The sequence below is a fragment of the Cryptococcus neoformans genome (genome assembly GCF_000091045.1).
Source record: "Cryptococcus neoformans var. neoformans JEC21 chromosome 3 sequence".
NCBI lineage: Eukaryota > Fungi > Basidiomycota > Tremellomycetes > Tremellales > Cryptococcaceae > Cryptococcus > Cryptococcus deneoformans.
Genome location: NC_006685.1, coordinates 1,886,201 through 1,901,464, shown reverse-complemented (window position 1 = coordinate 1,901,464; position 15,264 = coordinate 1,886,201). Strand labels below are relative to the sequence as shown.

Here is a 15,264-nt window from a genome sequence, read left to right as displayed (position 1 = left end):
CTTCCTGCCTTCCTATAGTCTCAATTATTAATTCGGCAGCCCCCACAGGTATACTTCCTACAAGGCGCGCCCAAGAATGCCGGGCGCTCTATACCTTCGCCCATCTCCTCGCGCCTTCTTCCTCATTACAGATTCTCATGCCCTCGTGTTCCGACAACCATCCTCTTCCGAGTCCAAGGCGTCCAGAGGCGTGGTAGTGGCAGAGTTTCTCCCTTTGGAAGAAGTAGACTATAATGACCTCATCAAGGTAAAAGGAAGGGCGGATGGAGTATTGGGAGTTGTCAGCGTACCTAGCGGTAGGTCTCTTCCGACCTGAATCAAACAATCGATACTAACGAACAATTTGTAGAACGATCTCCAATCCCAGAAATCTTCTTACTCCTTCTGACTCATTCAATTTCTCTTCCGCCTCTCATCCCATCTTCTTCCCTCCAGCCTTCTCGGATTATCTCTGTTGAATTCCACTCTCTTTCCTCTCCCTTCTGGGACCAACCCGAACTTACCAACGCTGCCAGGTCTCTTGATTACGGCTATGACGATGAATATGACGAAGTCAGTGCGACATATGCCGCTGCTGGAGGTAATTCTACCCAAATGTCGGCAGCACAACAAGCAGGCCTTCAACATCCATGTAGCGGAATGAAAAAGTATCTCGAATCAGGATCCTTCTTTTTTGCTCAAGACTGCAAATGGGATATTTCATCTCGTCTATCAAGCTCTTCCAACTGGGTCAAAGAACAACAATCGAGTTCCGGTGGTGGTCACCCTTTGGAGGATTTCGACGAGAGGTTTGTCTGGAACAAGAGTCTGTTGGAACCGTTCCTCGACTTTAGAAAAGGTCTCGGCGAAGAGATGCGCCAGAACCTAGACGACCAAGCCATGCTCATACCTATCATCCAGGGATTCTGCGGGTCCCTTCCAATCCATACTGGGAGATCATCCAATTCTGCTCTGGGGATGATCAGCAGGCTCAGCTGGAAGCGAGCTGGAGCACGATTCCGTACGAGAGGAATCGATGACGATGGCCAAGTAGCCAACTTTGTGGAGACCGAAGTCCTGCTAGCCTTGGAGGGCGTGTGTATGAGCTATGTGCAGGTGAGAGGAAGTGTACCTCTTTTCTGGCAACAACCTAATGCAGGGTTGGGCACATTGCAACAAAGAGTTGAGATCACCAGGGTAAGCCGGACATCTTTTACAACGTGATGATGATGCTAACTCGACGACTGCAGCCACCACAAGCGACTCAGCCAGCATTCGACAAACATTTCCTCGAGCTATTATCAGAATACAGCTCCATTCACGCTATCAACCTTCTGGGCCAGAAAGATGCTGAATCTATGCTATCTCAAGCATACTCCTCCCATCTTACATCGCTCAAATGTGCTCTTGACAAAGCACCCCCAGAAGAAAAAGAACGTATGAACGCCGCACCTCGTGGGACGTTAGAATTGTCCCCCTATGATTTTCACTCTGCGGTGAGGCTGGGTGGGCATGATAAAGTAAGATACGATTTGGATAGGAGCCTGAGGGAGGTGGTGAGTAGTAGGGAGAGATTTGGGTGGACGGTAGTGGATATGGATAATGGAGATGTAGTGGAAGAGCAGCAAGGTGTTTTCCGGGTAAACTGTCTAGACTGGTAAGCCGCTGTCATAATTGGCATCATCCTTTTCGTTTGACATGGTACGAAGGAACCTATTAACAATGAATGATAGCCTCGACAGAACAAATTACGTCCAAGACGTCCTTTCCACACTCACCATCACCTCCTTCCTCTCCTCCCTGTCCTCCCCTCTTCTCTCCTCCCCAACCCTCTGGTCCGCCCACCGCGAGCTCTGGGCCGACAACGGTGATCGCTTATCCAAAATCTACGCCGGCACGGGCGCTATCAACACCTCTGCGACGAGGAGTGGGAAAAAGACTTTTGCTGGTTTGTTAAGCGATGCGACGAAGAGTGTAGGGAGAGCGTATATAAATAATTTTCAAGATAAAGGGAAGCAGGCGGCCATTGATATGCTTTTGGTGAGTTTGAGCATAGTGAAATCAAGTGTGGAAATAGGAATTGCTGATGGAGGTATTTAGGGAATGATGGCGGGTCAAAGACCTGTCATTCTTTTTGATCCCATAAGCGAGTCTGTTCAAGCGGCGTTAGCAACGAGGTCAGTCGTTGTCCCTTACCCCGACTCTTCAGGCTGTCATCAGGTATCAAGCTGACTAACATATCTGTGATGGGTTCTGTAGGGCGAATGAGTATTCGTCGACTAGAAAGGTCACCATCTTCTCTGGAACGTGGAATCTTAATGGAAAGGTGAAGCCACTTCGATAAAAGAGAAACTTATGCTGAATAAAGATGTAAAGGCTCCCAATGAGGCGCTGGATTCATGGCTCTTCCCTCCTGGTACGCGAAACTGCCTTCTTTTCCAAAATTAGACTGACCTGTTCCTTCCTTGAAAGATACCCCCGAGTAAGCTCTATCCCTCTTTAACTGACCAGTCTATACACCCAAACTAACCCCTTAACTCCGCCTAGACCCGATATCTACATGATTGCCTTTCAAGAAATTGTCGAACTAACCGCTGGCCAAATCTTACAAACCGACCCCGCTAAGAAACGTATGTGGGAAAAATTCATCATGGATACGTTTGCGATGCGGAAAGGAGGGAAAGATTCGGATTATGTGCTGTTTAGAGGTGATCAGCTCGTCGGCACGGCTTTGATCATTGTTGTGAAAAAGCATCTTGTTCCGCATATACGGAATGTTGAAAGTGCTACTAAAAAGGTTAGCTTTGATCTTGTTTCTACTCTTACTCCTCGCCCTGCCCTTGTCCCTTACTTCCCGACTTCCTACCGCAGAGCATCAGAACTAATGACTGCCAATGAATAGACCGGTCTTCAGGGCTTAAGCGGTAACAAAGGCGGTGTAGCAATCCGGTTAAACCTGTATGACTCAACAGTTTGTTTTGTGACTTGCCATCTGGCAGCAGGACATTCGAATGTAGGTGACAGAAATGCGGATTGGAGGACGGTCGTAGGCGGTACAAGGTTCTTGAGGGGGAAAGTTATTGAAGATCATGAGTGAGTGCTTGGATTTTCGGTCGCTTCTGTGCGATGTAATGTGGTGTGAGCTGGTGGGAGGCTGATGAGCACTTGGGACATAGGATCATTATTTGGGCGGCAGATTTTGTACGTGAATTTCTCTGCTTCCGTACAACCGCTGGACACCCTGCCAAAAGAGTAACACATGCTGATCTCGTCTTCCGCAGAATTACCGTGTTTCGCTCCCTAATCTTGAAGTAAGAGACCTCGTAAAGGCCAACAGTTTAGATGCTTTGCTCGGCGCAGATCAATTGTTGAAAGCCATGGACGCTGGAGAGGTGTTTATGGGGTACGATGAAGGACCGATCCGGTTCCCGTAAGTCATAAGAGACTCTCCTATGAAAAAAATGCTGATATGCTGGTTGCAACATATCAGACCAACTTACAAGTAGTGAGTATTGAATGAAGGTTGTTTGAAATTGAGCTGACGGCTGGGGTAGCGATAATGGAACGGACAGTTATGATACGAGTGAGAAGCAGAGAATCCCCGCTTGGACAGGTATGGTTCTGATCCCCTTTTTCACTGATGATATTGACTTATCACCCATCAGATCGAGTCTTGTTCAAAGGCTCCGCTCTCCGTTTACATGAGTACACCCGCGCCGAACTCATGACGTCCGATCACCGCCCTGTTTACGCAGTCTTTGAGGCGACCATCCGCGAGATCGATCGTGCAAAAAAGGAGGAGATCGCAAAAGAGTTGGTACATGGGCTCGTAAAGAGTGGTGCGGAGAAGAAGATCGCAGCAAAAGTAGGTGTGGAGATTGGAGGTGGTGGAGCAAGAGATTTGGCGAGGGGTATGGCGAAAGGTACGTCGAAAATATTTTCAAATTTCTGTTTATGGCTGGAATATTGATGACAAGTTGTAGTCGGCTTGTCGCCATCGAAAAATCAGAGATATCCGCCTCGGCCGAGCTCATCGGCGTCTACAAGTGAGAAGGGCAGTCCAACACTTGCAGCAGGTCGAATTCGCTCTATCTCAACACTCCAACCCCCATCTACCTCTGCCACTAGTTCTCTCAGAGCTCTAGCCCCAAGTAGATCGTCATCCAGTCTATCTCTTAAAGAAAGATCCACTCCACCACTACCTCCTCGTCCAAATCTTCCTTCCAGACCATCTCAGACTCTCCTGCACTCACCTTCAAAGCCGTCGACAAGGCTCCAAGCCCCCCCATCATTACCCCCGGCTTCGCGTTCGAGGTCGACGTCGCATGCTTCTGCGAATGGAACAGGTTTGGCCTCATCAGTCACTTCTGCGTATCCTGGAGCCCCTTCCCCTGTGACACCGAGTTCTACCGGCGATTTTGTTATCATTCCTCAGCCTTCTACCTCTGACATTAATGTTTCCGCCGGAGCGCGTCTTGCGCCTTCTTTACCACCTCGCGCAATCCCTGTTGCCCCCAAGATCTCTCCATCCAAAAATAGTATCAAAATTGACAATGAACAAAAAGCCCCGACTCGGCGGGAAGCACCTCCTATACCACGTAAATCATTAGACATCAACGGATCTCCTCCCAAGGGGTTGATGTCACCGGTGACTCCCGATGTTGTGAAAGCAAAAAATGTCTTGACTGGAGCCGCGGGTGCGAGTGTGTATGCTGGGACACGTACACGTACGAGACCTATCCCACCCAAACCATTGACCAAGACGTCCTCAGGTTCTGTAGCAGCAATGGTGGCATCATTGAATGGAAATGATAAGAAGACGAATGACGATACGAGGACGAGTAATCCGCAGGCAACTTTAACAAGCGCGGATGCCGAGCAAAGTGCGGGATCGGGCCCGGCGATGACGGACAAGGCGGATGTTTCGACATCTCCGAAAAGCAAAAAGCATGCACCTGTGGTGCCCAAAAAGCCTGTAGCGCTGAAAGGCGCGGGTGCAGAGCAGTAAGAGTGGTTAACGTTGTACTTGCAGAGTCGGTATTACATATACAAGATGCATGGTGTTGTTGTTGAGGGAATTTAAAGCAATGCAATGAGAAACGGAGATAGCAAGATAGAGTTTGGCGTCTTGTTTATATTTGTTAATTGGACGTATTTTTAGCGGAAAGGGCAACGTTACAACCCTGACCCGACGCAGCTAGGATGACAATTTAGATACCAGTATAAATTACTGGCATCGCATCTTTAAAGAGTGTTTCGCATGGTCCGTCTGTATAGAATACGGTAGCACATACATATATCTAACAGGAACGAATGCCTATTCAAAGGTCTCCTTTCGTGGAATAGCAGATTGAGCAATTGCAGAAGAAGAAAGGAGCGTGAAGACGCGAAGCGCTCGGGATAACACCGAGGTAAGTGACGACGACGACGACGACAGCGACGGTGGGAAAGGCGGCAGTAGCGACGGGAAGCAGCATGGCAGATATGAGATGGGAGTGCTGACGACCAGCAGCCGTACTGTGACCTGCATACATATATATTCGAAGGATATACACCAACGATCCAAAGCGACTTTCCCGTGCACCACACCCACGCCTGCCGGATCCCGCACACCCTGTTCTCCTTTCATACCGATTTTCTTTAATCTCGTTATATCATGTCCACGCCTGACCTCACCACTCATTTCCCCGTCATTCCCCACGACCCCTCTCACAAAGAACTACCAGAACGCCCTCCCCTCTCAAGACCACTCAGCGAGATATCCGCAAACGAACCTCGCTGGCGCTCAAATCGCTCAAGCGTACATTCTGGTTCAAAGAAGGACAAGGGAAGTCGCCCAGGGAGCGAAGTGCGCGAAAAGGAGGATATGCAACAGACTGGTGGCGTGGCATCCGGGAAAAGAGTTAGTTCGAGTATGGCGCTGCCTCAAACGATCACCGTCAACTTGTCCGAGTACGCAAAGTCTCAACCTTCACCGAGTACTGCGAGTGCGACAGGGTCAGTGGGACGTCCGGCAAGTATGTCCTCTCTGGGTCCGATGATAGCTCCGTCTTCCAGTACGAGTATAAAACAGGTCCCAGAGTTACCGAAACGACAAGCGTATGGACGAACAGTGTCTGGTGCGTCGTTGAAATTGAGCAAAATTGAGCAACCAGATGCTGGGGACTGTTCGTGAGTACATCTTTATAGCGACCATGCTCATATATTGACTATACACAGGGAAAAGGGTCAGTCCGCCGTCCTTATGGCTCAGCGTAGCTCCCTTCGCCCAGCTTCTGTAGCATCGTACGCAGAAGTAGCCAGATCGTCACCCGTGCCCGGACCCGAATCACAACCCCTATCACCTCCCAGTCTCCTCCCTTCTAAACCTCCTACAAAGTCCAAACCTTCATGGCTCAAACGTAGTGCTGTCGGTGCCGGTCTCCGTGCCAAAACAAAAAGCCCAATATCAAACTACGGCGATTCTCTAGGCTCAACCATAAAGCCTTTGCCACCTATATTACCACCTCGTAAAAGCAAAAGCAAAAGTCGCATTACCGAATCTGCTTCTATCGCGGATTTGCGTCCCCATGGCAAGGAGACTGACCGCGCAGGTAGCATAGCACCGCCAGACAGGTCATCGTACGCATTCGTCGCTTCTTCAGCAGGCAACCCACCTCCTCTTCCTCCGAGAGATACTACCGGGAACAATATCAAGGGTCGTATTGCCGCGTGGACTGCAGCTGCCCAGTCGAATAGTGGTTTCTCTAGATCAGAGTCAACTCAAAGTCTTGCATCTCAGGCAACGGGCACATCACAGTACAGACTACCTTCGTCTGCTTCACGGGTATTCGGACACGCTGGGTCTGCTGTCCAAAAAGGCTGGGCGGGGTTGAGATCAAAGGGAATGACAAATAGTATGAGTATCAGTGGGATGAGCTCTTTGGCATCGTCTTCATCTCGAAGAGAACCGTCGCGGATTTCACCATTAGGAGGAAGGAGAGATAGGAGATCCTCAGATAATCAAGAAATTCAGGGAGGTCCCGTGTTTAGGGGGGAAATGATCAAGCGACCAGCAGAAGGAGATGTAGGCAAGGTTTTCGGAAGAGAGATTGTGGACGCAGGTAAGGAATGGGGCGTCGTTGACGCTGGGTTTGAGATACCTGGACAAAGCGAGTGGGAAATGAACAGGAGAAAGTGTTTACCTGCTGTTGTCATCCGGGCATGTGATTATTGTGGGTAATAGCCACAGGACTGTTTTTAATACCCAGAACTGATATATGACGTAGTGCATATCTGGGGCCCAAAGGAGGAAGGAATCTTTAGGATCAGCGGACAAAGCAGTCACATCGCAGCGCTGAAACGGCAATTTGATTCGGGGGCAGATATCGATTTGACTGAGTGTCATCCGCGAGATCTTGACCCTCATGCCGTTGCTGGTTTATTCAAGCCATACCTGCGAGAATGTAAGCTTTTGGCTTGGTTCGTTGTGTGATATTCAATACTAACGTTATATCTCTCAGTGCCGTCACCGCTGTTGACCCATGCGCTCGCGCCAAAGTTTGAGAAGGCTGTAGGAAGGAAGGATGAAGCGGCCAAACGATCAACGGTGGTTGGCAATGTAGGCGACGAAGAGTTCGATGGGTTATTACGCCAGTTACCGCAAGCGCATTGGTTCTTGCTGGCAGAAATCAGTATGTTTCTCTTTTTCCTTATTTATGGCTTTCGCACAGACAGACATGCAAACTGACTGCTTTGCCCGCAGTACACCTCCTCGATCTCATCCCCAAGCACGCTGCTACCAACCGAATGACTCTTAAGGCGCTCACGCTGTCTCTTGGCCCGTCTCTCAACATCCCCGGCGTTGTCATCAGCGAGCTAATCGAGCGCCGTGAAACTCTCTTCAAAGACCCACCGCCTCCATCTACCATAGATACAGCACGCGATTTGATCAGTTTCAGCGATGTCGATATCCCACCTATGGTACCCCCTTCTTCCAAATCCAGCACATTCTCAACTATCGATAGTCCATACTCCCACAAGACAGACGATACTTTTGCAGTACAGGATGAGTCTACGAAGCGAAAGCCTCCAAAATTGCCTTCCAGGCCTAGCATCACGAAACTCTTTACCAGCTCGCACGTTTCGCTTCCACGACAGAAGAGTGTGGACACTTTGGCTAGTATCCCGGATAGCGCACCCCCTCGCGTCGATGTGGCCGTTTCGCCCACGTCTCCCTTACCTGATTTCGAAGCCAAGTCCAAAGCCCAATCACCAGGCACTACTCCCACACGCGAGGGAGCTAAAAAACATGACACCTATGTGCCTACTTACGTCTCTGTAGCTTCGGCCGCTCCTGCTGTCCCTATCGCATCAGCTTCATCACCTGCGAGTATGGAGCCTGTCGAAGAGGTGCATTACCCTGCAGGAACAGTAGAAGAGCGCGCTAGACTGTTCGCCACTCCTACACCTATCGCAGATCGCTTCACTAGCAACCAATCTTCTTTCCCATCACTGCGCGCGCCAGGGAGCTCAACAGGATCATCAGCCACCATGCGATCCGTATCTGCCAGCGTGATACCCCAAAAGGGGACCTCGCGACCAGGTAGCGCAGGTTCTGCAGCGTCGGTTACGAACCCCGCCAGCGTCATTCGCCGTGGGCCACCAGTGTTCTTCCAGAGTGCAGGCGTGGAAAGGGACAGGCATGCGCCCGGCCATGTGAGAAGTATGTCTGCGATCCCGTTCGGGGGGGAGTCGACTAATGTGACTTCTGGAGGAGCGGGGACGAAGAGGAAGGATGAAACGATTAATGAAGATGGGGAGGATGGGCGGGGAAAGAGGCTATCTGCAGGACCTGGTGTTTTGGATGGCTTAATGAGAGGAGAAGCCATTGCTTGACTTACCCATACTAGTAATGAAGAGCGGTAATGATAGTGATGTGTTGTGCATGGGCCCAGCGATTGGCTCTTGCTATATGGTTTCTTTAAATTTATATTACTTAGTGGATTCTCGTTCTAGTTTGATTACCCTTGTCATGATGTGGCATGTTTTCTGATGTATTGTACTCCAGCGGAGTGATAAGTTCATAACAGCTATACAGATTACCTCGCGAGTAGTTTTTTCCCCCCAATGGTGTATTATCAGCAGCGCCTGCTACTATTAAAATTGCTGATGAAATAATAATGGAAATGGTGGCTTGTTGCAGGGAATAACCATATTATTACTTGAGAAAATTGCATGTCTGTTTTTTTCTACTATTATTATTATCGATGCAATGCGGGAGGGAGCACACCGTGGGTGAAAGTAAAGATGTCCAATAATAATATGATGACGACTTTTTGGCCGGCGGTCTTGTGACAACAGCAGCGGGTTCATTTTTTTGTTGTCCACGTTCCTCCTTCGACCACATCATTAACTGCACGAGTATGTCATCCTTCGTCATTAATACGCATTCCCCAGTTCCTCTCCTCAACGTCGGTCAACTATTCACGTGAACAAAAAGACTTACCCCCTTATAAAGGGCGAGATGCAGCCGCATTTGAAGAGCCTCTTCCCACTCCCACCGACAAAACAGCGACTTTTCACCCTCACATAGCGCTTTATAAGAAATCAAACAACAAGTACGATGGTCTTTGTCCGCGCTGCTGCCCGTTCACTTCCTCGAACTACAGTACGCTCTTCCATTTTCAGAGTAGACTCGGCACTAAAAATGGGCGTATTCCAAGAAACGATACGCTTCGACCGTTCCTCCTGCAGGGCCTCCCCCCACTTCTAGTAGCAGCAGCAACAACAGTAAGTTCCCATCCATCACTGCTGCCTTCAATGTATGTGAAGTGAACTGACGATGAATCATCTACTAGATGGGCTACTGCTAGGTGGCGGGGCCGTCGCTGCTGTCGGTCTATACTTCTATTACCTTAACAACAAGAAGAAGGTCGACCACAAGGTGAGCTTCTCGGACAACCTGGCAATATTAGCTGATGCACCACATTGCTAGGCCGAGGATCTGAAAGACAAGACCAAGCATGATCTTGAGGATGCCAGGCAGAGAACTGCAAAGGCTCTCAAGTAAAGAGTTATCTGATGAGGGCAATACTGCCGTACGTTGATAACTGTTAGCCTTGAAGAATGTAATCGGCGGTCATGGTTCTGAGCAAATGTAAGCTTAGTATGTACCGATGGAATCCTGTAGTCAGAAGTCATGCATGGTAATGAAGAAGGCAGGAGGCAATCAAAAGCTAAGACCTGACAGATAGCGTTTTCACCGAAACATCTCCTTGTGCGCCCACCGACTGCTCGGCCGGTTTCTCCACGAATATGCCAACCAAAGCCGACCATTGGCTAGACCTATCTTGGGTTTCACCCTTCCTTTACTACGTCATCAAGGCCAAGAGGCACATCAGCATATTCTGCACTTGACGTTATAGCCTCGAGCTAGTACTTGATCGACGCATCGCCGTGCGACGTTATAGCCTGGATTGCTTTTAGTCGGATGGCAACAAAACGTGTTCAGCATGACCTGCCGCGGTGCTCATTTTTCCCGTAGCTCACTCCCCATCACCGGTGACCGTCTAGCTTTCAAACGTCTTGCTAATCATCTCTTCAGTAGGTGAGTGGTGGGTTTAGTAGTCATACAAACATGAGAACTTGCCTGTCATGTCAAAGCTGTGCTTAATGTCGACAGATAATGTCGGACACTTACACCTTTCCTTTTGCCTTTACCCGACACCAAGGGTTATAAATGATGATATATTTGCTCAGCTATTGCCCAACTGTCTTCTGTCAGTAGTAAGACGAACAGAGTTGATAACAGTGAGCATAATGAAACATGATGCTCTCTCCCAAAACAATAAGACAACATGCAACTCAACCAAAACCCAAGAAAAGCTGTCTGTATGTCTAAGTCTACATCTATAATTTTTCAACAATAAAGCTCATTATATTGCAAAGTATGCGCACGCTGGTTAAACAACTGCGCTTTCAAGGTCATAACGTGAACGCTCCCCCCAAGGGTCTGCATATGGATGCGTTTGTCGTCGGGGCACGTTGAACTGCCAAAAGTCGACGACGTCGCTTATGGTTCATCGGGTTTCTCCTTTTGAGTATCTTCCTGTACATTGCTTCGGGGACCGTCGTAGTATCGTCTACCAGCAATGATGTACCATACGAGGGACAGACCCATGACGGCCAGAGTGATAGGAGCCTGAGTATTTTCATTAGCAATGCGAGAACACGACGAAGGTAAGTAACGTACAGCGTAGTTGAAAGTGTCCCAGGTGAGAGGATAAGTCTCGGGGAAACATAAGATGGTGACTTCGAAGAGGGTCCAGACGACCATGATAACGTTGACGATGTAGCCCCATTTGCCCATGTAGAATGGTCCAGGCTTGAATCGGACCTCGGAGTGACCCTGAAAAGCTCATCAGCAAGTCGTTGCAGATGGCAAGTAAGAGGACTCACATCGAATATCCTTCGGCAAATTATGGGGATGATGTAAGACAAGTCCAGGGCAACCGCACACTGCCCGATTATTAGTTTTCGCAATTCCATTCAAGATTGAATGCACATACCATACTGAAGACAGCCTGTACGGCGGTCAAGCTCGCAAAAGACAAAACACCCATGAGCATACTGACGACGATGACGAACCAAACGGCGTTAATGGGAGTCTGAGTCCTCTTCCAAATCTTGCCAAAAAATCCGCGGTCAGGCAGGGCACCGTCTCGAGCGAAGGCAAAGACAGTTCGTGCGTTGGCGTGAAGGGCAGTTTGGACAGTGAAGGCAGCAATGAGACAGACGAATGACCAGAGAACCATGGAGCCGGCCTTGCCCATTCGAAGGTACATTATAGCGAGGAAGGCGTTACCAGTAGGACCGGGAAGCTCAGTAACATCGCCAGCGCAGACACAGAGGACAATGTTAAGGATCCATCCGATGGCCTACATTTTTGAAATTAGCTGTGCGTTCAGGTATATGGCATTCTGCGAAACTTACACCAGTGTTGATGACGGCAACGAAGATAGCGACAGGAGCTGCAATGGCGGCTCGGTGGACTTCTTCACTGATGTGCGCAGCTGAAGAGGATGGTTAGCCTTGTCATACAGATTCACCCGCATTTGAACCTACCGGCATCGTAATCAGTCATTGTCCACTGGACGGACAGCAAACCCATCATGAACGCCAAACCACTGTTCGGCCATCCAGAGTTGTTTACGACCTCTGTGAAAATGTAGCTTCCAGGGTGCATTTCCGCTCGGGGGGTGCAAGCAAGGAGAGTGATGATAATAATGAACGCAGCCTATAATGGCGTCAACATAAACTTCGCCATAAAACCGACATCAACCCACTCCAATGTTGATGAAGACGAAACCTCGGGTCAAACGGGCAAGAGCGGCCGTCGGTAAAGAGCTATGAGCTGGTTAGCCACAAGCACCGACAAGCCTAAACCAAAGCTCACTTCAATAAACCATGGATCACCAAAAGCCCAACGAAAAGCACAAATTGGTGCCAGTTTTCAATAGTGTAGTCATCTCGGCAGACGACGACGGCAGCAAGGATCATCTAAGAGCTACGTCAGCAAGTCCTTGATTGACTGACTCGGGAGCTGCGGCTTACTCCAGAAAGACCCCATTCAGTAGACGCTACACCCGCGATCTGACCCAAAGTATTGAGGTAACCAGTGACCCAACCGACACTATGAACGGCAATCAGCTTTCTACATGTCGATTATGCGCGTGCATCCAGATCCACTCACATGGCTCGGTAACGTCGAGGAACTAATTGAGCAGAAGCCTAATAAGAGGCATCAGCTATAATTTTTAACCTCTACGCGAGCAAAAACGTACGGTATACAAGCCGCCGGCAGTGGGGTATGCAGAGACAATTTCGGCGATAGAAGCACCCAAACTGATGTTCACTACACACGTGATTATCAGCCAAAGGAGGTTAGAACCCTAAGAGCATCAGATGCTCACTGATGGAACCGATAAGCCAACACCATCTTTTGATATCCATTTTAGCATATGCCTCTAAAAATATTCTTCATTGGATTTTCCTACTCACACGACACTTGCTACACCTCCTAATGACAAGGGCGTGGTGAAAGTCGTGGCGATGGAAGCCGTCATACTTCAGAGATATCAGTCACGCAATCTTCCCGACCCATATGATGCGACATACCCCATGATACTATATTGCAACTCTGTCAGCTCGGGCACAATCGCAACTGTGCTGGGCAATGGGTACTGACCTCATAGCAAAACTGAAGGTCTCAAGGTTGCCGAACTCCCGAATGAACTCGGATTTGTATCTGCAGACATCAAATGTAAGTGCTCATCCTTGCCAGATTTTTCCACCACCTCCCCATATATCGTCCCCTAAACAACTCACCCAAGCTGGGCGAGAAGAGCATCATCGTCGACTGTTTCAGAGCTGCCATTGTGGACCATAGACAAAGACCTCCGGTCGGAGTCATGTTTGTCATCAGCCATGGTGTTCTGTGCTGCGAACTGATCTCTATTTTACGTTACAAGACAGACTGTCGAAAAGGCCAGACGGAAGCGGCTTGAAATTATTTATATATGGTAGAGGAGGAAGACGGAACGAAAAGAATCATGGATGATGAAGTTCTCATTGGAGGGTCCATTTAAAAAAGGCATATGCCACATTTGCTCCCTGACCCTGGCTACTCCCGCCCGCGCCCTTTGTACCTTAAAAGCCGCTCAGACCCTGAATCGTGCGCAATATGTCCCTGTTTCGACGGATTTATCTCGGTTTATCGCCCATAATCAGTGTGCCTATCTGGCAAAGGATCATAATTCCTACTTTTCCCATCATTGTTGTATGTTACTTCTATTATATGTAGGAAAACAAAAGAGAATAGTAGGAAGATACCCAACAAACAGAACACAACATCTTCATACAAACACGCATCATACGATATTAAAAAAGTAAGAGAGGGAAGGTAATCGACTGCTTCGCCGCCTATAATCCTCAACTCGGTCTCGTCCTCTACTGCAGCCACCCAACTGTGACCTTAGTCCTCCATATTAACTGATGCGACATTTTTTGAGGAGTTTAAGGCCGGAAAAGGGGTCACTCTATTATATTACACGCTTTGAGGGTGTGAGCGGCGCAGCGTCTCTAAGTTTCTTCAGCTGATCGGACATGTCTCTGCCAAGAGCATCATGGCGGAGTTGCAAGCCTCGCAGCAGGTCTTCCCTTAGGATGCCGTCGCCGTTTGGAGGGGTGGATTTGAGGAGAAGTCTCTGGAAGTCAGCCAGCTCGCTCTTGAGTTTTTCGTTCTCCTCCACAACTTGGTTGTGCTGGTCTTCGAGATTGAAAAATTCGTTCTCTAGACGAGCGTATTTGGACTCCATTGAGCTATACGTAGTGGCACTCAATGATGCCGCAGACAGCTGCTTTCGCTGCTCCTGCACATCCTTCTCCATGGCTGCTAGCCTCGACTCCAGCACCCTCCTGGTCTTACGCTCATCCTCAAGAGCCATGGCCACATCTTTTTCCTCTGGCCCAAGCGATGCTCTGGCCGATCGAGCGTCTTTGGTCTTGCTAGCTTTCAGTTGATCATATTGTCTAGCAAGATCTTCGAGATCGGCATTGAGTCGGTTTCGGTGAGTTTCGAGCGATTTGAGAAGCTTGTTGAGTCGAGTGTTCTCACTGATCTGCTCCGCAAGTTGCTGATCTGTGAACTTTTTGGCAGCTTCCATTACATGGTAATGCTCAACAACCGTTTTGTTCTCTCGACTTCGGAGATACTCAATCTCCTTGTCGCGCACCCTAATATCAGAAGCAGCCTTGGCGAGATCCCGTTCGGCTTGAAGAGCAACGTTCCGATGTTCAGCAACCTCGACTTGGCTGTCGTATAATTCTTGCTCAAACTTCTGACGTTTGGCAGACTCTTCTTGCAGTTGGCGAGTAACACTATTGAGGGACTTGGCCCAGTTGGCTTTGTCGGCCTCAATTTCGAGGACCGCGTCTTCAAGACCGTTGTAATCTTCTTGCAAATTTTGGAGCTGGTTCTCGAGGTTCTATGAAGTGACTATCAGCGCATAATCTTGTATAATGCCAATGAACTTACATCTCTGGATTGAATAGTGCCCTGCAGCTTCCTTTCTGTCTCGTCGTACTGCTCCTTCAGCCTAGACAGCTCACTCTCCACTTTTCTTCTCTCGCTCTCCATCTGAGTTACGCCGGACCGCATTCTTTCCATTTCTCTCTCTTTTTCCATTAGCTCAGCCTGTCTTGCTTTCAATTCCCTCTGAGCAGCCGTATGGCTCTGCTTCAAAC

The 15,264-nt window shown here is 48.9% G+C and overlaps 4 protein-coding genes across 4 annotated transcripts in view; 2 read left to right on the top strand and 2 right to left on the bottom strand.

The window, feature by feature from the left end:
- The first annotated feature begins 14 nt into the window (after positions 1 to 14).
- On the top strand, positions 15 to 5,052 carry CNC06500 (conserved hypothetical protein). The gene is made up of 16 exons (XM_024656885.1): positions 15 to 296; positions 350 to 1,176; positions 1,230 to 1,636; positions 1,713 to 2,019; positions 2,080 to 2,156; positions 2,239 to 2,305; positions 2,356 to 2,395; positions 2,452 to 2,461; positions 2,527 to 2,776; positions 2,882 to 3,072; positions 3,156 to 3,180; positions 3,261 to 3,409; positions 3,470 to 3,484; positions 3,534 to 3,592; positions 3,645 to 3,902; positions 3,963 to 5,052. Exons 1-16 carry the CDS (start codon positions 77 to 79, stop codon positions 4,985 to 4,987), a joined length of 3,927 nt encoding a protein of 1,308 aa, XP_024512517.1. The 5' UTR covers positions 15 to 76; the 3' UTR covers positions 4,988 to 5,052.
- A 154-nt stretch (positions 5,053 to 5,206) lies between these two features.
- CNC06490 (Rho GTPase activator, putative) lies at positions 5,207 to 9,104 on the top strand. Its single transcript, XM_024656884.1, has 6 exons — positions 5,207 to 5,390; positions 5,492 to 6,150; positions 6,199 to 7,193; positions 7,248 to 7,424; positions 7,482 to 7,652; positions 7,724 to 9,104. The coding sequence occupies exons 2-6, from the start codon at positions 5,636 to 5,638 to the stop codon at positions 8,854 to 8,856; spliced, it is 2,991 nt and encodes a 996-aa protein (XP_024512516.1). The 5' UTR covers positions 5,207 to 5,390; positions 5,492 to 5,635; the 3' UTR covers positions 8,857 to 9,104.
- Positions 9,105 to 10,466: 1,362 nt separating this feature from the next.
- Positions 10,467 to 13,560, bottom strand: CNC06480 (hypothetical protein). The gene is made up of 17 exons (XM_024656883.1): positions 13,348 to 13,560; positions 13,208 to 13,267; positions 13,138 to 13,146; positions 13,021 to 13,086; positions 12,933 to 12,958; positions 12,804 to 12,874; positions 12,713 to 12,750; positions 12,574 to 12,652; positions 12,416 to 12,519; positions 12,306 to 12,366; positions 12,085 to 12,256; positions 11,953 to 12,032; positions 11,529 to 11,897; positions 11,419 to 11,478; positions 11,213 to 11,368; positions 10,610 to 11,161; positions 10,467 to 10,558 (listed from the first exon to the last, which is right to left on the bottom strand). Exons 1-16 carry the CDS (start codon positions 13,446 to 13,448, stop codon positions 11,033 to 11,035), a joined length of 1,581 nt encoding a protein of 526 aa, XP_024512515.1. The 5' UTR covers positions 13,449 to 13,560; the 3' UTR covers positions 10,467 to 10,558; positions 10,610 to 11,032.
- Positions 13,561 to 13,790: 230 nt separating this feature from the next.
- CNC06470 (nonmuscle myosin heavy chain b, putative) overlaps positions 13,791 to 15,264 on the bottom strand; it is a 6,124-nt gene continuing 4,650 nt past the window's right edge. Inside the window, exons 9-10 of the mRNA XM_569902.2 lie at positions 15,056 to 15,264; positions 13,791 to 15,005 (exon numbers count right to left, since the gene is read on the bottom strand). The exon at positions 15,056 to 15,264 is cut by the window's right edge and continues 479 nt beyond it. Of these exons, the coding sequence (XP_569902.1) occupies positions 14,061 to 15,005; positions 15,056 to 15,264 (1,154 nt within the window). The 3' untranslated portion in view covers positions 13,791 to 14,060. The remainder of the gene's footprint in view (positions 15,006 to 15,055) is intronic.